The 22726-nt window shown below is 39.0% G+C and overlaps 1 protein-coding gene across 1 annotated transcript in view; it reads right to left on the bottom strand.

Annotated features, from left to right (window-relative positions):
- The window catches only part of Ube2g1 (ubiquitin conjugating enzyme E2 G1), a 63100-nt gene that overhangs the window by 16481 nt on the left and 23893 nt on the right, over positions 1 to 22726 (bottom strand). Inside the window, exons 2-3 of the mRNA XM_048366641.1 lie at positions 4520 to 4622; positions 1054 to 1151 (exon numbers count right to left, since the gene is read on the bottom strand). Of these exons, the coding sequence (XP_048222598.1) occupies positions 1054 to 1151; positions 4520 to 4622 (201 nt within the window). The remainder of the gene's footprint in view (positions 1 to 1053; positions 1152 to 4519; positions 4623 to 22726) is intronic.

Here is a 22726-nt window from a genome sequence, read left to right as displayed (position 1 = left end):
AGGGACAGTGCTCAGGCCCTGAGTCCAAGGCCCAGGACTGGCCAAAAAAAAAAAAATTGTACTCACTGTCTTATGTATGAAATTGTAACCCCTCTGTACATCACTTTGACAATAAAGAAATTGGAAAAAAAAAAAAAGAATGACAAAGGCAACACAGAGTGCCATCTTTAAAAAAAAAAAAAAATGCTAAGGATAGTACCTAGGCCCTGAGGGTCAAGCCCCAGGATAGCACAAAATAAAAGTGAAATATGGGGAAATGAGTTTCTCAGGTTTCAATACTAACTTTGCTCCTGTGTTTTGTTTGTCAGCCTGAGGCACAGTCTTGCTATGTAGCTAAGGCCAACGCCAAACTTAAATTCTCCAAATTCAGTCTGCCAGATGCTAAAATTACAGTTGTGAACCGCCATCTATCTTTATCTTATACTACTAACTTATTTCTTTAAATAGCTAATTATCAATTTTTTTCTATTTTTTTCTAAGAAAATATAGCAGTGTATTATTATTGCCAGTCCTGGGACTTGAACTCCGGGCCTGAGCACTATCCATAGCTTCTTTTTTGCTCAAGGCTAGCACTCTACCACTTGAGTCACAGTGCCACTTCTGGCTGTTTTCTATATATGTGGTGTGCTGGGAAATCAAACCCAGGGCTTCATGTATAGGAGGCAAGCACTCTACCACTACGCCATATTCCCAGCCCTCATAAAAACTCTTCTAGGGTATTCTTTGCTGCTTTACTTATTAGAAAGTAAGAATTTTTTCCAAGTAATTTTCTCTGAAAATGTAACACTAAATGTACAGAATCTTATCAGAAAAAAATCAAGTGGTAAAGCAACACCCTTTGGCAAAAAAAGCTCAAGAACAGTGTGCACGTGCCCTGAGTTCAAGCCCCAGGACCAGCACAAAAATAAAAATAAAAGACATGTTTATATAATGAACACAATAAAAGGTAAGAGAAAATTCCAGAACAATTCACTGAAAACTACATCATTCTTACTCAATTTGAAATATTTAATGACAGATCATCGTATTTGCAAATATGAAAGGAAAACTTACCATTTGGGTGCCAGATTTCTGTAATAAATTTCATTTTAGGCGGCCGAAGAGGATAATCTTTTGGGAAAGTGAGATGAGCCTTAAAAACACCACCTTCACTAGAAAAGACAAAAGCAGGTTCTTGTATGTAAGCTCTTGCTTATAAGCATACAACTATTAAGGCAAACATATAAAACAGCAGGACAGGAGTAACCTGGATTCTCTGTAGACAATTACCTCAAAATGCCCACTTTAATCAATTGCTTTATGAAATTCTGAAGAAAGCTAACAATGTGAACTTGCTCCATCAAAAAGGAATGGAGAGCAGGACCCATTACTCTCATGCTTTAAATTTTTCTGATATGCTCATCGCAACATTCAGAGGTTTAACATTGCCGCACAATCATTCTCCATTACTATCATTCACTCTCATCTCTCCATTTTAACCAGTCTGAAAGTAACATCTGAATGTACAAGCTATTGATCAAGTATAAAAAATGTGGAAGGTCTTGGTGACTAAATGAAGATTAATCATCCTGTAACAAGATATTGAAATATTTTTGCACACTATTTTTTTACATTTTGTGTTCCTGAGGATAAGAACCACCAACTCTACCACTGAGCTGCTGCTCTACTTTATGGAATAGTAGGTTTTTCTGACCTAACTATATTAAATGGTGAGCAAACCACTTATCGTTTAGGTACCGCCCCGGCTCATCCTGATATCAATCCCTCTATTCTCTTCATTCTATTGAAACCTCTAATTAAGTCAATAAACATTCTTTTAGAAGACCGGGAAAAAAATTAAGTAGTTAATTCTTGTAGTAAAGAAAAGTATCCCTACGGGCTGGGAATATGGCCTAGTGGTAAAGTTCTTGTCTCCTATACATGAAGCCCTGGGTTCAATTCCTCAGCACCACATATATAGAAAAAGCCAGAAGTGGCGCTGTGGCTCAAGTGGTAGAGTGCTAGCCTTGAGCAAAAAGAAGCCAGGGACAATGCTCAAGCCCTGAGTTCAAGCCCCAGGACTGGCAACAAAAAAAAAAACAAGTATCCCTAAACAAACCCTACACAGAAGGCTGAACTCTGGAAGAACACAGTTCAAAACCATCCTGGGCAAAAAAAGATTAGGAGACCATGTCCAGTTAACTAGCAAATAGCCAGCCAGAGTGAAGGCATAGGTCAAGTTGTAGAGCGCCAGCTTTGAGCAGGCAAGCTAAGTAAGGGTGAAGTCTCTGCGTTCAAAACCTGGCACTGGCAAAAACAAAATTTTATTAGTGAAAAAAAAAAAACAGCCTATTAATTAGAATGTGACTAGAAAATAGCACTCTTTGATGAAAATACGGGTGTTTAAGTATGAAACAGCTTAATCATACTTGCCACAACTGCAAGAAAAACGAGAAAAAAATTACAGTGATAATGCATTATGGCTCCATTCTGTACGCCCTAGATACTTGGTCGGCTATGTGGAGTCTCACAGACTTTCCTGCCCATGCTGGCTTCAAGCTACAACCCTTAATTCTCAGCATCCCAAGTAAGTAGGATTACAGCCATGAGCTACCAGTGCCTGGTTCTGAATATACTATCAGTAGTTTAAAAGGGCTATCGTCTTAGATAGCCTGAAAACTTTTTCAGATCTTGGAACAAAAAACAATAGTACTATTAAGGACAATGTTTACAGGAGGCTGTGAAGTTCCCCATGCGGCTGAGCTCACAACTCTGGTTCACGGCCTTGGGAAATCACCTCATTTCCTCTCTAAGCTCAACTTCTAGAAAGGAGTATGGACCCCTACCAGGTATTAACCTCAATAAGACATGACATATCTTATGAAGCAATAAATGCCAATATATTATTTAAGCCTGCAAATACTTAGAATAGGCTGAGATCTGAGGATCATGGTTCCAAGCTAGCCCAGGCAAGAAAGTTCAAGAGACTCTTATCTCCAATTAATCACCAGAAATGGCTGGAAGTAGTGCTCTGACTCAAGTGGTAGAGTGTGAGCCTCAAGCAAAAAGAGCTCAGGTACAGGGCTCAGGCCCTGAGTTCAAATCCCACCAACCCCCCCTCCAAAAGTAGTCTTTGAATCTAAAAATGTATTACATGTATTCCCTTTTTGTTGCTACTACATTCTACTTTCTATCATTAAATCACTGGTTCAACAACTTGTAGCCAGAAAATAGATTTTATATTCTAACAATAATTCTTATAAACTAGAAGGAACTGAGCATTCATAAATTTAGGGTCAAAACCATCTTTTTTCTGGTGAGTACTCTGTGGAATTTCATTGGGGAACCACTACTCAGCACGCTTCACATCTGAGGACCATGGTTTGATGCCATTCAAGATGGGAAGTCTATGAGACATTTATCTCCAATTAACAGCAAAAGGCCAGAAGTGAAGCTGTGATTCAAGTGACAGAGTGCCAGCCTTGAGCAAAAAAGCTAAGGGACAGCTCTCAGGCCCCAAGTTCAAGCCCAAGTACTTGTACTAAAACAAACAACAATAATCTCTCCAGGGCTAGGCATAGAGGCTCACAACAACAATTAATAATCCTTCCAATGCTAGGCATAATGGCTCATGCTAGCAATCCAAACTTCATAAGAGACTACAGGTAAGGAAGCTTGTGATTGACACCAGATGTGAGCAAAAAGTCCCACAACCTGTCAGAAAAATAACTACAGCAAAGTTGCCTCAAATCCATGTAGACAAAAAAACTTTCAATTTATGTATTTCATTTTGTGGGTACTGGGGGCTTCAATTTAGGGCCTCTCTCTTTAGGGCATTTTCTCTCATGGCTAGAGCTTTACCACTCCTGGTTATTTGCTGGTTATTTGGAAATAGTAGTCTCTCAGATTTGTCTTCTAGGGCTGAACTCCAAATCTCAGTTCCTAGATCTGAGCCTTCTCAGTACCTAAGTGCACCAGCACCTAGCTGTTTACTTATTTAGTGCAGTATATCACCATACAAATGGGAAAAATTAAGTTTCTTTCTAAACCAATATGGCTATTAATTTCTATACATGCCCACTCAACTGCATCATATTGCAATATTTTTAAAAAATACTTTAAAACTGCAATACTTTTTAAACCGAAGTGGACAAAACAGTTACATTTCCAACAAACTCAATATATTCAATAACTATAGATGTACATACACACAGCAGTATATGTTACATATCAGCAGAAACAATACTTTCTCCTACAGTCATCTAAACCAAAGTTATAAACAAACCCCTCCCCCAAAACAGTTCTGTACTGTGTGGAACCTTTATATTCACTTCTCAATTATTAAGCAACAGGTTTAAATAGCATTTTAGATAAAGAAAAAAAAACACACATGATCAAATTAATTACAAATGATACAGAACATAGCCATTTCACCTGCTCCTTAAAAAACAATTTTCATTTCAGACTGCCATAAGTTTTCACTTCAGTTTATTAAAAAGCACTTGTGTTTGAAGATGTCCGTTCCATTCATTATACTTACTAGAGGGTATCTGGAGGACCAATAATAAGAACTTCCCATCGGTAGAGGTCATTATCATCTATTAAACCTGCTGAAAAGCCTTCCACTGGATTTTTATTCAGTTCTGTGGGAAAAAAATTTTCATAAAAAATTTGAAGGACCTAATTTTCACATAACAAGATAGATAACTAGATAACTTCAACATAAAACTGCCAGGAAAAGTTACCTAGTAACTAAAACATTTCCCTTTACATAATATAAAGAGGCCATGGGTAAATCAAACACCGAGAAGATTACCATCTACTACTGCCTCCTTGCTATCCAGAGAAGTACTTACCATTGTTAAGTAGCCCTGAAGTGGGCTTTAAGAGCTTGTTAAAACACAAGTCCCCAAAGCCATCCTCAATACATCCTAGTTCAGAAGGAACAGACACAGACACACAGACACACACACACACACAGACACACACACACACACAGACACACACACACACACACACACACACACACACACACACACACACACCATACTGTGGCTTGAACTCAGAGCCTTAAACAGTCTTTTAACTTGCTTGCTCATGGCTGGTACTACTCGAGCTCACTGGAAATGGAGTCTTGAAGATTCCTCTAAGTTGGCTTTCAGCCTCAATCTTCTAGATCTCACCCTCCTGAGTAGCTAGGGGTTATAGGTATGAGCCATGGACATCTGAGAACCAGATGCTTGTAGCTCATACCTGTATCCTAGCAGCTCAGTAGGCTCAGATCTGAGGAGAAAGTCTTTCAAAGACAGCCAGAGCAGGAAAGTCCATGAGGAAAGACTCTCATCTACAATTAACCACCAAAAAGCTGAATTAAAGTGGGGTTATGACTCAAGTGGTAGAGTGCCAGTCTTGAGCAAAAAAGCTCAAGAATAATGCACAGGCCCTAAAGTTTTAAGCCCCAAGATAGGGAATCTGATGTAATTCTAATATAATACATGTAATCGTATTGTGATACTATATACTTCTAATATAAAATACTATCTTGAAGACACTTCGTGTCATGGAAGCAAATGCTATGAAAGCCCAGACAAGATGCGCTGCTAAATGAGAAGGTATTAATTCTTTGAGAAACGGTATTGCTTCCAGAAATTGTGTTATTTCCATCAACTAGGATTTAACACCCCAACATGCCAAGGAAACATGAAGTAAAAATTTGTATTTAAACATGAAGAGAGTCTTTCCAATAATAGACAATGGGAACTTTTGTTTTTATTTTATTTTTTGCAGAGCTGAGAGTTGAACTCAGGGCTTTGCACTTGCCAGCCAAGTGCTCCTCCACTAAGCTAAATCCCCAACCCCTAAAGTGAACTTTTATAAATAGCTAAAATCACTACTATATTTCAAAGGACAAGAAATGTACTTTTACATTTAAGCAACTATTTTAAGTTTATTAAAAGATACTACAAATACAGTGAGATAGTAATTGCATTTCTTACTATTGCTTATGTATTCACGCCTTGAGAAGTAAATGTAACTCACATCATGTTCTCCCAATGACAAGTTTTATCAAAAGTTCTATAATTTATCCAGAAATCTCCTAGTAATGATTTTAACATAAGCCCAATGACTTTTTACTCATGTAGTAGGTAAGCTCTGAAATTAACATAGAAAGACAGAATTGCCCCCGAAATTTTTCCTCAAACTTTCCATAAAGCACATCATTGCTTCCCATTTCTGACAATACACCATCCTAAGTTCTGGAACTCTCACATATTTTTCATGGTTTTCTTTCACAGAAATCATTGTATCCATTGCTTATTTCATGTAAATAATAAGGCTTTGTGGTGACTTTTGACTGCTATGAATTCTCTTATCCCACACTCACCCTACCTGCCCCCATCTCAGCACTGAATATTAAACACAAGGCCTTGTTCTCTCTTCCAATTAGTTACACCTCTAGCCATTCTTTCTAGGGTCTAGATCCAGGAATACTTAACAGGTTTAATTCACCTACAGTGGCAGCTCACTACCCTAACTTTAGCAATTATTCCTCCAAGGTCTGGTTCAAGTACTATACTATCCTCCTCAATGAAGCCTTTGCCCAAAAATGTATCAAATAATCTTCTGATTTGTTAAAATGTTATTCATTGTAATTTCAGTCAGTGCTGCATTGGCTGCATTTAACTATCATCAGCTTTATTTTCCAGAAGTAAATGGCAGTATGTCATAAATGTTCAAACTGTAATAATAAATAAGAATGAAAAAGAGAAAAAAAAATGGAGCAGGGGGGCAATTTGCCAAACAATATACGACGGGCTGGGAATATGGCCTAGTAGTAAAGTGCTCGCCTCATATACATGAAGCCCTGGGTTCGATTCCTCAGCACGACATATATAGAAAAAAGCCAGAAGTGGCACTGTGGCTCAGGAGGTAGAGCGCTAGCCTTGAGCAAAAAGAAGCCAGGACAGTGCTCACTCAGGCCCCTGAGTCCACACCCCAGGACTGGCAACAAAAACAAAACAAATAAAAACAAAAAGAATATACTACATAATCAGAGTAGAAAAGTGCTAGTAATTCTGGCACTCAGAAAGCTGAGATCTAGGGATGGGAGTTCAAAGCCAGCCTGGCAAGTAAAACCATGGGACTATCCCTGCAATAACCAGCAATAAGCTAGAAGTAGAGGTATGGCTTAAGTAGAAAGTCTCAGTCTTGACTGAAAAGGCCAGGGAAAGAGTGGGAGATTCTGACTTCAAACCATAGTATTGGGGCATGCACACACACACATGCATATGCGGGCCAGAAAAGGCTTCTACATATGAAGATAAGCCAAAAGATTTGGATAGAGTTTAAGATTCAGATAAATACTTGAAATATGGAGTTCAGTCTCTGACTGAAATGGGGGATGCAGGTCAAATTAGGCACAATGGAAGAAAAAGGACTTGAACTATGCAAGTTTGGACTTTATTTAGAGGGCAATAGTGACCCTTGAAAGGGTTTTGTGTAGTTTTTGTTTTTTGTTTTTAAGAAAAGAGGTGACCACGTGAAAGCTACATTTTCAAAATCATATCTTGGGTTTTGGGTAATGCTGGTCTATGATCTACCACTTGGTCTTATAGTATTGTAGGAGGCAAAAAAAGGGGGAGGGGGACTTTTACTGTAACCATGGAAGTCATGCCTCAAGAGTCTGGTGATAGAGGGAGATATACAAATGAACAATAAGGGGCTGGGAATATGGCCTAGTGGCAAGAGCGCTTGCCTCCTACACGTGAAGCTCTCGGTTCGATTCCCCAGCACCACATATATGGAAAATGGCCAGAAGGGACACTGTGGCTCAGGTGGCAGAGTGCTAGCCTTGAATGGGAAGAAGCCAGGGACAGTGCTCAGGCCCTTAGTCCAAGGCCCAGGACTGGCCAAAAAACAAAAACAAAACAAAACAAAAAAAATTAACAATAAGCACAAGAAAAGTTTCTCAGCATTAGCAAGGAAATGCAAATCCAAACCACAATGTGATATACCTTCCTACCCACTATGACTATCAGTACAAAGTCAGATAACAAGTATAGTGCTGGTGGGAATTTTAAGTGATACAGCCACTTTTGCAGAAGATTCCCTTTTTAGGTGGTGAAAATTGTGATCGTTGCATGTGTCTGTAAATATATGACCAAATGGGTGAATTTTCTGGTAGATGAATTATAGCTCAAAGAAGCTGTTAGAATATTCTGGGAATATTCAAAGTAAAAAAAAAAAAAAAGAGTCTGGAGATAGACAAGAATATTAGGAGACAGAATCAATTAACCAAATCAGACCTTGGGAGTTACAGGGGAGGTAAAGAAAGGGGAGGAAAAACAAGAGAAGTAGGAGAATAAAGGGAATTTATGAGAGAAGCCAAATGAGATGCAAGGAAACAACAAGAGTCAACAATGTTAACTGTATAATACTCAAGAAAGAGGGGGGTCTGCACTCAGGCTTAATCTATGCAGTCCAACACAGAGCTCAGAAAAAGATAAAGTGGAAAACTAGGAGTAAAAGCTTTTTCTCAAATTTTGCCAGTGGATAGATAAGTAAAATCATAAGCAAATGAGGGAAAGATGCTAAAACATCCATCTTAATTTAAATGGTTTTTTTTAAAGTCAATTGCTATTATAAAGGTGATATACATAGTAAGGGTTACAGTTACAGAAGTAAGGTGGAGTGTATCTCTTTTTGGGTATCACCCCTTTCCTCCCACTCTCCAGTTTTTCCCACTCACTCTCAAATATAAATGTTTTTAAAAGTACCTTTAAATAGGGCTGGGAATATAGCCTAGTGTTAAAGTGCTCACCTCCTATACATGAAGCCCTGGGCTCAATTCCTCAACACTACATATATAGAAAAGGCTGCAAGTGGCGCTGTGGCTCAAGAGGCAGAGTGCTAGCCTTGAGCAAAAAGAAGCAAGGGACAGTGGCCGGGCCTTGAGTTCAAGCCCAAGGACAGGCAAAAACCAAAACAAAGCAACCAACAGCTGAGGGACACACTCAGGCTGAGTCCAAGCTCCAACAATAAATAAATAAAAATAATGCAAAAGCAAACTAAGATGTAGTCATTAGGAAGACTAAGGCTCAAAAGGTGGATGTGGTGGTGCATACCTGTACTACCAGCACTCACGATGCTGAAGCAGAAGGACCTCATGTTCCCAGCTAGCTGTAGCTTTAAAGTATGCATCTCTAAGCTCTGTTCACTGAAAAGTCTTAGCAATGAGTATCCTGAGTACTCAGAATATCGTATTTAAAAATCAATCTGCCACCAACAAGAACCAGGGCTCTCTGAAGACCCAGGCCCAAGACAAGAAATGTGTTAAGCTCATACACACCAGATGAAAAAAAAAGTCAAATAATGAGAAATGTTTAAAGCACAAGAGCCACTGGCAAAGTAGCTCCCAGTGGTAAGATATGTCACAGTCTGAGTATCAATAAAATTAGTAATCACAAGGACTGAAACACAAATATGTTGAGATCCAAGAGATCATACGTGATATCACAAACAAAAAAAAATGTAGGGGCTGGGAATATGGCCTAGTGGTAAAGTGCTCGCCTCGTGTACACGAAGCCCTGGGTTCGATTCCTCAGCATCACATATATAGAAAATTCCGGAAGTGGTGCTGTGGTTCAAATAGTAGAGCACTAGCCTTGAGCAAAAAGAAACCAGGGACCGTGCTCAGGCCCAGCCTGAGTTCAAGCCCCAGGACTGGTGAAACAACAACAACAACAACAAACAAACAACACAAAAAAAGTATTAGTTACTATTGCCTGATGCTGGTAAACCATTACACCATTTTGAATTTGTTTTATGGTTTTGAAGACTATACTTTTAAACATACTATATAAGCATTTAGTCCATCTACTTTGTTATTTTAAAAATCAGTTTTTAAAAAGTCAGGCACTGGCAGCTCACACCTGTAATCCTAGCTACTTAGGAGGCTAGGATCTTAAGATTGTAGTTCAAAACCAACCCAGGCCTTAAGATGCTTATCTTCAATTATCACCACCCTCCCCACCAAAAAAAAAAAAAAAAAAGTGGGGGCTGGAAATGAAATTGTGGCTCCAAGTGGTAGAACACAAGTTTTAAAAACAAAAACTCAGGGGCAGCAGCCAGACCCCCACCCCCGAACCCGCCCCTACACACACACAGGCACACACACACAAAAAGAACCAATAAAAAGGAATAAAACAATGGGACAGGGGTGGCTCATGTCTGTAATCTTAGCCACTCATGAGGCTGACATCTGATGATCTGTAATTTAAAGCCCAGCAGATTCTCATCTTCCAACAAAGCACCAAAAAAGCTGGATAGAGCACTAGTCTTGGGTAAAAAAAGCTCAAATAGCACACAGGCTCTGTGTTCAAAAGCCCCAGACTGGCACTAAGAAAGGGGAGGGGAGTGGAGGGGAAGGGAAGGGAGAAAGAGAAAGGGGAAGGAGGGAGGGAGGAAAGATAGAAAAAAATGACCCAGATTATATTCCTGTACTGTATTCAAGCAGTTATTACTATTTGACCAAATGTCTCTCCTATGAACAATCTAGTTGAAAAATGAAAATATAACTGAAAATTGCCAAAATGTCATTTCAACATTAAGAAATGTTTGGGGCTGGGGATATAGCCTAGTGGCAAGAGTGCCTGCCTCGGATACATGAGGCCCTAGGTTCGATTCCCCAGCACCACATATACAGAAAACGGCCAGAAGGGGCGCTGTGGCTCAAGTGGCAGAGTGCTAGCCTTGAGCGGGAAGAAGCCAGGGACAGTGCTCAGGCCCTGAGTCCAAGGCCCAGGACTGGCCAAAAAAAAAAAAAAGAAATGTTTGGGTGCCTCTTGAGAAACAAAGTGATCTCACTTCATAAACATGAACTTGTCCAAGCCCACGGCTGCAAATACCAAAAAACAAAGAATGTCGCTGAAAAGCAATTTAGCAACATCTACCTTGAGGGAAACTCTAAAAACAAGACCTGGAATCTTTAGTAAATATGCAAGGGAGGAAAAAAAGTGAGGACTAAGATTTCAATCATTATAAGCAGCAGGAGAAGCCAGACACTTGTGTCTTATTCCTGTAATCCTAGCTACTCAAGCAACTGTGATCTGAGGATCATGGTTCAAAGTCAGCCTAGAGAAGAAGCCCATGACTCTTATCTCCAATTAACCACTAAAAAGCAAAAAGTGGAGCTGTTGCTCAAGTGATAAGCAAAAAAGCTCAGGGACACTGTCCAGGCCCTTTCAAGCTCTAAGACTGGCACCAAGAAAAAGGAGAGATTGTCCAATAGATTGCTGACATCTAGGTAAATCTTCTATTACTTTAGTTAGCTTATTTTATTACACTTTACATCTATAATGCACCTTTGTATATTTAAAATATTATTCTATTGCTTTTTTTTACATTAAAGCACATTCATTGCGGCACAAAATAAAAATACAAAAAAATTGTTATGTGCTACTACTTGTTGCTCTATCAACTTCAGCCACAGTTCCACTTGCAGCTTTTTGCTGCTTACCTGGTTATAAGAGTCTCATGGACTTTTCTTGCCCAGGCTGGCTTCGAACTGCAATCCTCAGATCTGAGCCTCCTGAGTCGATAGAATTGCAGGCAAGAGCCACCAGGGCCTGGCTGAAAATGTAATGCTTATCTGCAAACATATTCCAGTGTAGTCTATATATACACGCACTAATCCGTTTATTAATGCTAAGTAATTAGGTAAATGGTGTTTAAAATGCTTTACATGAGAAAAATGTAAAAAAAAAAAAAGTAAAATAGTTACAAACATACACCTTAAAGACAATGCCATGCTTCCACAATCAGAAAACAAAACTATTTTGAGAAAGGAAGAAGGGAAAGTGAAAGTAAAACTACTGCCACGGAAAGTATATGCATTGTATTTTTTATTCAATCTATATAATTCAATTCTTTCTCAACTTCTGTAATTTCTGAACCAATCATCTAGATTCAACACTTCATTTTTCCACTCCTTTCACATACAGGCATTCTACTAAATGTAAAGATCTGTCTTATTACCTGAATCTCATGTCTTCCATGTACAAAGTATTAGGTATGCTTTTATTTTTGGCTGGTCCTTGGGCTTGAGCTCAGTGACTGGGCACTGTTCTACCACTTGAGCCACAGCACCAGCACTACTTCTGTCGTTTTTGAGTAGTTTACTGGAGATACGAGTTTCTCTGGGACTTTTCTGCCCAGCCTGGCTTCAAACTGTGATCCTCAGATCTCAGTCTCCTCAGTAGCTGGGATTATAAGCATGAGCCACAGATGGATTAAGCCACTGGTGCCTAACTTCTGTCATTTTTTTAAACACTGCTATTATCAAGAGAATCATTCTATGTTTAATCTTAAAATAAAACAACCCAATTGCCTTCTCATATTACTGTAAGGATGTCAAGGATGTTGTGAGGGAAAACAGTCAAGAGGAATAATTTTCTGACCTCAGTGACACTTGGGCTTCCTAGAGAATTCTGTCTATTTTTATCTACACTATGAATTGTGTAACATCAAATCTGCTCTTAAAAAGCTAGTTTACGGGGCTGGGGATATGGCCTAGTGGCAAGAACACTTACCTCGTATACATGAAGCCCTGGGTTCAATTCCCCAGCACCACATATATAGAAAACGGCCACAAGTGGCGCTATGGCTCAAGTGGTAGAGTGCTATCCTTGAGCAAAAAGAAGCCAGGGACAGTGCTCAGGCCCTGAGTCCAAGGCCCAGGACTGGCAAAAAAAAAAAAAAAAAAAAGCTAGTTTACAGGGCTGGGGATATAGCCTAGTGGCAAGAGTGCCTGCCTCGGATACACGAGGCCCTAGGTTCGATTCCCCAGCACCACATATACAGAAAACGGCCAGAAGTGGCGCTGTGGCTCAAGTGGCAGAGTGCTAGCCTTGAGCGGGAAGAAGCCAGGGACAGTGCTCAGGCCCTGAGTCCAAGGCCCAGAACTGGCCAAAAAAAAAAAAAAAAAAGCTAGTTTACAAAGCACTAACTCCAGGTTATATGCAGAGCTGACTAAAGTGCTCTTCTTCGCTCTTTAATGTATATGTGTGTGTTGTATATGTACTTATATGTATGCACTATTTATGGTACATATTTTTTTCACAATTTAGCAAATACTTTAATGACATTTTTTTTGTTCTCATTTACTAATTGATATCAATTTGTTTGGATTTAATAACCAATTTAAAGTGTGTTCACTTTAAGTATGTGTTAGATATTGAGAATGAGAATGAAGAAAATAGTCTCTGCTCAAGCATTTTTTATTTTGGTGAGGGAAAGTACACAAATTTATACGAAGTAGTCATGGCAAACAGTGAAAACAGGATAAAAGAAAGACAAAAGAATAAATGATATAGGTGTAATGGAGAAATTTGCAAAATCTCCAAGTAAAACATGTGGACATTTACACATTCCAAGAATCCTCATAAGCAACAACAAACCACTTTTAGAATAAAACGAGAAAATAGCCCAAACAACAAAATAATATTGAGGCAACAATTTCATCTAATACACACACACACACGGGCAAATGAGAGAATATAACAATCTAGGGATTGAAGTCCATGTACACTGCTACTGGGACTATAAATGACGCAGCCATTGTGGAAGGAAGTATGGAATATACCCAAAATATTTAAACATAAAATCAGCCATTACTTTTTAACTAATCCAAAGCAATTAAAAGTGGGGGTTCCAACAGTATTTGTATGCGTCTATTTATAATAGCACTATTAACAGTAATAACAAGGCAACAACCCAAGTGTTCATTAACAGATGATTTGACAAAACTGCTGTACTGTGTATATGCATACAATGGAATAAATGCTATTCAGCATTTAATAAATAAAATTATCATACATTCTAATACTAAACATACTACATAAACTAATCCAGGCAAGTACCGTATGGTTTCACTTAATGAAGAGCCTACAGTAATCAAATTTAGAGATAGGACAAAGAACGAGGGGCTGGAGGACAAGGTAAAACAGAAAGTTTATAAAGAGTGCAATTTCAATGGAAAGCCATAAGAAGGGCTGGGAATATGGCTTAGCAGTAGAATGCTTGCCTAGCACATGCCCTGTGTTGATTCCTCAGCACCACATAAACAGAAAAGGCTGTGGCCCAAGAGGTAGAGTGTTGGCCTTGAGCAAAAAGAAGCCAGGGACAGCGCTCAGGCACTGAGTCCCAAACCCCAGAACTGCCCCCACCCAAAAAAGGAAAACCATAAAAAGATGCTGAAAATAGAAAATGTTTGTGAACATTGTGCAGCAGTGACTGTACTTAATGCCACTCAACTGTACATGTAAATGGTTAAAGTTTCAGTCTGAATATGAAATGGCCTCAACACACTCAGGTGCTTGGTCCCAACCTGGGAGCACTATTTTTGGAAATTGTAGAAACTTTAGGAGGTAGAACCTACAAGAAGCAGGTCACTAAGGGGGAAAGAAGGGTGTTCTAACTTAAGAGTATCTTGTTCCTAGCCCCTTTCTGTCTCACTCTGTTTCTCAGATGCCACTAGACAAAGGCCCTCCACAACACACTCCGCACCACGAGGTTCTGCCCAAATGCATGGAGCCAACTGATCATGGACTAAACCCTCTAAAACCGCTAGCCAAAATAAATCTTTAGGGGCTGGGAATGTGGCTTAGTGGTAGAGTGCTTGCCTAGAATGCATGAAGCCCTGGGTTCGGTTCCTGAGCACCACATAAACAGAAAAAGCCAGAAGTGGCGCTGTGGCTCAAGAGGTAGAGTGCTAGCCTTGAGCAAAAAGAAGCCAGGATCAGTACTCAGGCTCTGAGTTCAAGCCCCAGGACTGGCAAAAAAAAAAACAAAACAAAATAAATCTTTACCTTTTATGACAGGTATTTTGTCGCAACCTTGCAATAGTAATTGTTAATTTTGTTATATATGTTTCACTGTATTTTACTATAACCAGAATTAAAGAATAAAATATATAAGCCAGATAAATGCAGAACAAGCAAAGAACCAACACTCCTATCTCCTTGTGTGGCTGATATCACTTTGAAACCTTTGATATGGTCAAAGATGACATCAATAATAAACAATGGCTAACTCAAAACTTAACAATACAGTACTCTTCAACTATTCCAGTAAAAGAAACATATGGTAAGACATGTCATCTTTGTCTTGGCACGTGACTTCTGAAAACAAATCTGCTTTGGTCCCTTTGGTGAGAATGGTATCTCTCTTGCTTTCTTGTAAAGGTGCTTCTCCCTAAACTAAAGGCCCACTTTAGTCTGTTGCAATACAAGAAAATTATTCTGTTAATAACAGCAAAACTAAGTCCAATGGATCTCTAAAACAGACTATTAGGTTTGCAAAGAAAATCAAACCCACCAAGTCATAAGCTATCGTTTTATAGAATGTGAACTGAGTACCTAGACTAAAATAATGGTGGCTAGATTGGTTGTTCATCTGAGAACCAGAACTAAAACCAGCATGTGATAAGCAAGTCTTACTTTATTTGAAAAGAAAACAGGAAAATAAAACTTTCTTGCGTATTCATTTTTGAAGTAAACACAGAAGCTGAAATTACTTAGCCCAGTGCTGATAACTCATGCCTGTAATCCTAGCTACTCAGGAGGCTGCGATCTGAGGATAACAAAGTCAGTTGGAACAGGAAAGTCCATGAGTCTTATTCTCCCATTAACTACCAGAAAACCACAAGTGGCACTGTGGCTCAAAGTAGTAGAGGGCTAGCCTCGAGCAAAAAGATCTCAGAGATATCCATGACCAACCAAAACATACACATATACACACACACTCCACACCTCTTATTTGTGATTAAAGATATAGTATCTAAGATAATGGCTATATTCATTGCCGTGTTCCTGAATAAAAAGGGATTAAACAATGCTCTTGTTTCCTCCTACAGAACAGGTTTGAAATAATCCTGAAATTATAAATTTGTATAAATTTATAAAGCAATATGTGGAAAAATAGAATATGAAACATTTTCTTGCAGGACGCTAGTGGTTCATGCCTGCAATAGTAGCTACTCAGGAGGGTGAGCTCTGAGAATTGTGATTTGAACCTCGCCAAGGTAGGAAAGTCTGTGAGAACTTTTTTTTTTCTTTTCCCAGTTAACCAACAAGAAGCTGAAAGTGAAGATATGGCTCAAGTGATGGACTGCCAGCCTTAAGAAGCTAAATCGAGACTGCAAGGACCTGGATTCAAGACCCAGTACTAGGATAAATAAATACATGAGTTCAAGCACCAGTACTAGGAAAAATAAACAAATAAATGTTCTAAAAAAAATATCTAAATGAGAAATTATGAAACTGCCACTTAACTCTGTTGAATTATAAGTAACAATAAAGAGATCATAGCAAAATGGGAAATTTTTAATTACTGAGTGGAATAACATGCACGAGTATAACCAAGTGTGCATTTACAAAGCTAGTCTTTTTTGTTTTAAGGTCCAAGACAGGGACCTGAATTCAGTACTTGCTACTTTCACTCACTGGCTAGTATTCTACCAACTGAGCCATGTCTCCAACTCCCCTAAAATGCTAGATTAGAAATTCACCAAAATAACAAGTAATTCTGCTCAGGTAAAATGAGGCTGAGATTCTATTCTTTGTAGTATTAGGCAACTTTTTAGAGGTAATATTTCTATATTTCTTAAGATAAGAGCTGGGTGCCAGTGGCTAGTGCCTATAATCTCATGAGTTGGAGATCTGAGGATCACAGTTCAAAGCCAGTCTGAACAGGAAAGACCATGAGACTCTTATCTCGAAGTAACCACCAAAAGCCAGAAGTGGAGCTATGGCTCAAGTCCTACTGAGTGAAAAAGGCTCGGGACCCAGGCCTGAGTTCAAGCCTCAGAACCAGCACCAAACAAAAACAAAAAGCAAATGAAAACTTAAGTTTGTACATTTTTTTTTAGCAGTCATGGGGCTTGAAACTCAGGGCTGGGGTTCTGTCCCTGAGACCTTTGGCTCAAGGCGAGTGAGTACTCTACCACTTTGAGACACAGCACCATTTCTGGTTTTTGAGTGGCTAATTGGAGATGAGTCTCACAGTAACTCTTCTGCCTGGGTTGATTTCGAGCCACCATCCTCAGATCTCAAGTCTCCTGAGGAGTTAGGATTACAGGTATGAGCCACTGGCTCCTGGCACTACATGGTATTTTTATTTTATTGAAAATAAGAACCTTTTCAAATTAATCATCTTTTCAAATTTTCTCCTGGTGAGTCATGAAATGTCACCAAGGAAGCTCTTAATATTTGGCCTAATTCCACTAGGAATGAATGTCTACCAGTGATAGTTTAGTCCTACCCAGAGAACAATTAACTTCTTTTGAGACTAAGAGAATTACTGACACTTTAGGCTATTTGTGGCTTATAGTATTATACCACATTTTAATAACAATGGTGATTGAAATATAAATTAGCAAATGCTTTCTGGAAGGCAATCAGTGTAATTAATACTTTAAGCCACCATATGGTTACTGTATATTATTTTGGTACACTGGATATTGTATATATGCTTACATGAACTAGGAAAGAAAAATGAGAGAGGGTGTAATAAATGACAAGAAATGTACTCACTACCTTATTATGTAGCTGTACCCCCTCTGTACATCACCTTGTCAATAAAATTTAATAATAATTTTTTAAATGAACTTTAAGCCAGGCAATGGTGGCTCACACCTGTAATCCTACTCAGGAGGCTGAGATTTGAGGACTGTGGTTCAAAGCCAGTTCTGGCAGGAAAGTTTGTAAGATTCTCATCTCCAATAAATTACTCAGAAAAGCCTGCAAGGAGCACTGTGACTCAACTGGTAGAGCACTAGTCTTGAGCAGAACCAGCGCAGGGACAGAGTGCAGGCCCTAGGATCGGCCCATGTCCACCTTCTTTGTCTCAGCAATGACCATCCCTAGAAACTTATGATAAGATGGAAAAAAGATTATACAAATATTTTTCACAAGCAAAATTCAGTGAAAAGTACCTGTGTGTTTCAAATAATTTATAACTTGAAAGTGACTGAAAAAATCAAAATGTGGGAAATGTTATAGTACCAGCATATCAAAGAATGTTATACATCTATTTAATATGCTTGGGAAGAGTATAACTACAGCTACAGTTTCTCTTTTTGTTCTGTGCCAATACTGTGTGTGCATGAACTCAAGGTCTGAGCACCAAAGCTAGTGTTCTGCCACTTTGAGCCACAATTCCACTTCTGGCTTTTTGGTGGTTAATTAGAGATAAGTCTCAGTTTTATGCCTAAACTGGCTTTGAACCTTGATCCTCAAGTCTCAGCCTCCTAATGTCAGGATTATAGGCATAAGCTACCAGCTCCGACTTAGTCACATTTCTTAACAAAAAAAAACAAAAAACAAAAAAACAACTGCAAATATCTCCTCCCTCCACTCTGTCCCCCCTCCCCCCACCAGTCCTGGGGCTTAAACTCAGGGCCTGAGCACTGTCCCTGGCTTCCTTTTGCCATAGCGCCACTTCTGGCCTTTTCTATATGTATGGTGCTGAGGAATCAAGCCCAGGGCTTCATGCATGCTAGGCAGACACTTTACCACTAAGCCACATTTCTAGCCCATATATCTAACTCTTGAGAAACATACACTACACTTTAAAAAAAAACAAAAAACGGGCTGGGGATATGGCCTAGTGGCAAAAGTGCTTGCCTCGTATACATGAGGCCCTGGGTTCAATTCTCCAGCACCACATATACAGAAAATGGCCAGAAGTGGCGCTGTGGCTCAAGTGGCAGAGTGCTAGCCTTGAGCAAAAGGAAGCCAGGGACAGTGCTCAGGCCCTGAGTCCAGGCCCCAGGACTGGCCCCCCAAAAAAACAAAAAACAAAAAAATAAATAAATAAATAAATAAATAAAAAAAAATAAAAAAAACAAACAACTATCCAGGCCAGTGGCTCATGCCTATAATCCTGCTACTCAGGATGCTGATATCTGAGGACCACAGTTTGAAGCGAGCCCAGGCAAAAAAATCCCGGAGACTTTTCTCCAATAAATTACTTAGAAAAGGCCAGAGGTGGCACTGTGGCTTTCAGTGGTAGGCTGTGAGCCTTGAACACAAAAGAGGCTCAGGGACAGATCCCAAACCCTGAGTTCAAGCCCCAGGACCAGGGGTGGGGGAGAAGAGCCTAAGCAAACCAAACCCAACCTAAAAAAAAAAACCAAACCTCTTCAGTCTAATTCTCTAGTCAGTCTTGCAGTTCAGGCACTGGAAAGAGTAATATGATATATCTCCAGATGTTGTTTCTGCTCTCTTTCCAAAGAATTTAAACCAATAAAATCTTTAGAGAAACTTAGGAATAAACTTTCAAGTAGAATTTTTATTTTTAAATAAGACGAGGTATCTTGACCACAGTTCAGAAAGATGAAGACAGCTAGAGAAAGTGACCAGCAAAGTGGAGGGGCAAAAGAGCAGAATACTCACAGAGGGGCTGAGGCGAAGGAAGGCGGCTAATCTTCTGGGCAGAACCCCAGAGAGGCGCCAGGGCAGTAACTGTCGAATGAGGAAGGTCAGTAGTGAGAAGTGGGACTAAAAACATCTGTCATAGCAAGAAGTCAATTGAGAATGTCAGAAGTTCATAAACCAAAAAATAAGGTCAGAGTATTATTTAGAAGCATAGAGTTACTACCCCCAAGAGATCTGAACCCAAAAGGTTTCTTTTAAGATCAGCTGTATCTGAGGGGTGGGGACTTTTCAGTATTTTACCTTTGGAAGTTTAATATATGGTTATCGGGTGCTCTAAACTTAATGTTTAATTATTGTGCATTTTTAATCTTGCTTTAATATGCAACCTTAGATATTACTTCCGTCCTTTGTCAAGAAGTGTTTTTCTCAAGGCTGGGAATATGGGCTAGCGGTAGAGTACATGCCTGGCATACGTGAAGCCCTGGGTTCGCTCAGCACGTCGTATATAGAAAAGGCCAGAAGTGGCACTGTGGCAAAAGGAAGCCAGGGACGGTGCTCAGGCCCTGAGTCCAAGCCCCAGGACTAGCCAAAAAAAAAACAAGTGTTTTTCTAACTAGAAATCAATCATTTCTTTTTCATAACGAAAGAAAAATCAAATAGAAATATTGTTGAAGGTTTCATTTGTTTAAATGTTTCTCTAAATGGGTGTACTCGGGTACTATGCAAAGTACTTCCCCCTACCAACTAGATGTGATTGTATTAAATAAAATGTGAAATCCAATTATGCTGATATTCCAATGGCATCCTCATCTCTCTCGGTGATTCTAAGGCCCTCCTGAATTAATCAGCATCTTTCTTCCACCTTTTACTTCTGAGCTTGGGCTAACAGCCCTCAATCATCCTTGACCAACACGCCTAAGCCTGCATCCTCTTAATGGACTTTGCTTGATGCCCTCTGCACTATTCACTATCTCATAAAATAAAATTCTTCAGTTGATATAACACACCCTTATATACCTATTTTATTCCCTTGTCCTGAGTACAACTTCCTATTGATTCAGTTGAACTCCCCAATCCTGAATAGAATGAAAACTCTAAAATGATTTACATATAATTTATGTTAGGGTTTCTTTTTATTTAGTCTTCAGGATTCATGACAATCTCTGGCAGTAAATATTTGTTCTATAAATGAGTTAATTACAAAGATGCATCATCTCAGAAGAAGCCAAATTATTGACAATCAAGCACAATATTTTGGAATCCTTAAGAAATTAACTCTGAATGAAAAATCAAGGGACATATGGTTGGTCACTTTTGTTTCTTCAGAATTAAACAAGGAACAACTGGAATTTGATAAAGAAATTCCAAATGAAGATCTTCTTACTGTACTTTTTACTTGTTCTATTTACACTCTGATGGAAAAAAAAAAGAGCTTCAGAATAAGGGCATGATTTAAGTGGCAGAGGGTCTATCTATCATGAGGCTCTGAGTTAAAACCCCTGAGGGGGGGTGAGGAGAAGTGGTGCACAGAAATGTTTTTAGATGACCTCAAAATATTTTTAATGACATTGAACACTTCTCCACACACCAACACCACAAAATAGACTTGTTGTGTATAAATAAACTTGGTCCAACTGCAGAAAAATAAATCCATCTTTCACCCTCCAAATAAATGATTTTTAAAGATCTCATGCCACAGCATGATTTAAAATTTTTTTCTAATAAAGTGTCCATGGAGAATTTTGATACTTACCTGTTTTAAACCATAAGAGAAATAAATGATACACGCTGAAGTGCGGTTACAAACATAATTAAAACTGATAACATACTGAGGCCATTGACAAAATGAAAATGACATTCAATATTGGAAGTAGTAGGCCTTGTATTAACAAACAAAGAAAATAACATGGCAAAGAGCAGAAAAGAGCAAAGGAAGCATTTTTTAATCATAGAAAATTAAGGTAAATAATCACAAACTGATGTTTCTTAAGAACATATTAAACTGGTGGCTCACGCCTGTAATCCTAGCTACTCAGGAGGCTGAGATCTGAGGATCACAGTTCAAAGCCAGCCTAGGCAGGAAGTCTATATAAGAGGCTGATATCTTAGGGCTGCAGTTCAAAGCCAATCCAGGCAGGAGACTCTTACCTCCAATTAACCACCAAGAAGCCAGAAGGGGAGCTGTAGCTAAAGTAGTAGAGTATTAAACTTGAGCAACAAAAGCTCAGGAACAGTGCACAGGCCCTGAACTCATCCCCAGAACCCACACAAAATAAATACAAATAAAAATACACAAAATAAATTATTCTTGAATCCAGTATTAAACATCACAACATGGAAATAGAGCTGTGGCTCAAAGTGGTAGAGCACTAACCTTGAGCAAAAGAGCACAGGGACAGTGCCAAGACCCTGAGTTCAACCCCCAGTGGACAAGAGGAAAAACAAAAGAGAGGGTGGGAATGTGGCTGAGAGGATGAGTGCTTGCCCAGCACGCATGAAGCCCGGGTTCCACTCCTCGGTAAAAAGATTAGAGGGGGGAAAAAAATAGCAAACGTCATAGAATATATCAGGAAAATGCAATGTGGAAGCACACCAAGACCAAGACATAGTATGATAAAGGTGCTGAACTTTGATAATAAAAAAAAGAATTTTACCAATACCTAGTCAGAAGGTTACCTACAAAAAGTAAAAAAAAAAAAAGGCTTGCTCTTGGGTTTTGCTGCAGTAACCTAAGATAGGAGGACATAAGGGAACAGTGTCTGTTGGGTATTAGGAAAGGTAGTAAAGCCAAGATATCATTTCTTTTTGAAAACAACTAGTAAGTATAAGAATCCTGAGACATCCAAACAAATGCTTAAAAAAAAACTATCTGACAAACTGAAATATATTAAGCCTACTGGTTTAGTTAGTAATGAAACTCCCATATTTCGTCTATTTTATGCTGTTTTGTTATATTTGAGATCAGTATGCCTATTAAAATTGATAGTACGTAATGAGTTTCTCAGGTAAGTTTAAATATCTTAGTGGCATACAAAATAACAAAACATAAAATAATCATTGGTATATTAGACAATGACATATGACATATACCTCTTAAAATAAAAGAGAGCAAATAGGCCAGATGTCGGTGGCTCACACCTGTAACCCTAGGTACTCAGGAGGCTGAGATCTGAGGACCCTGATTTGAAACCATCCCAGGCAAGTAAAGTCTGTGGGACTCTTATCTTAGATCAACAACCAGAAAATCAGAAGTGGCACTCTCACTGTGGTCAAGCAGTAGCAGCCTTGAGCTGAAGAGCTCAGGGACAGCA

Source organism: Perognathus longimembris, chromosome 17 (assembly GCF_023159225.1).
Source record: "Perognathus longimembris pacificus isolate PPM17 chromosome 17, ASM2315922v1, whole genome shotgun sequence".
In the NCBI taxonomy this organism is placed as follows: domain Eukaryota; kingdom Metazoa; phylum Chordata; class Mammalia; order Rodentia; family Heteromyidae; genus Perognathus; species Perognathus longimembris.
Note: the sequence above shows the minus strand (reverse complement) of the source record. Positions and strands in the feature narration are given on the sequence as shown.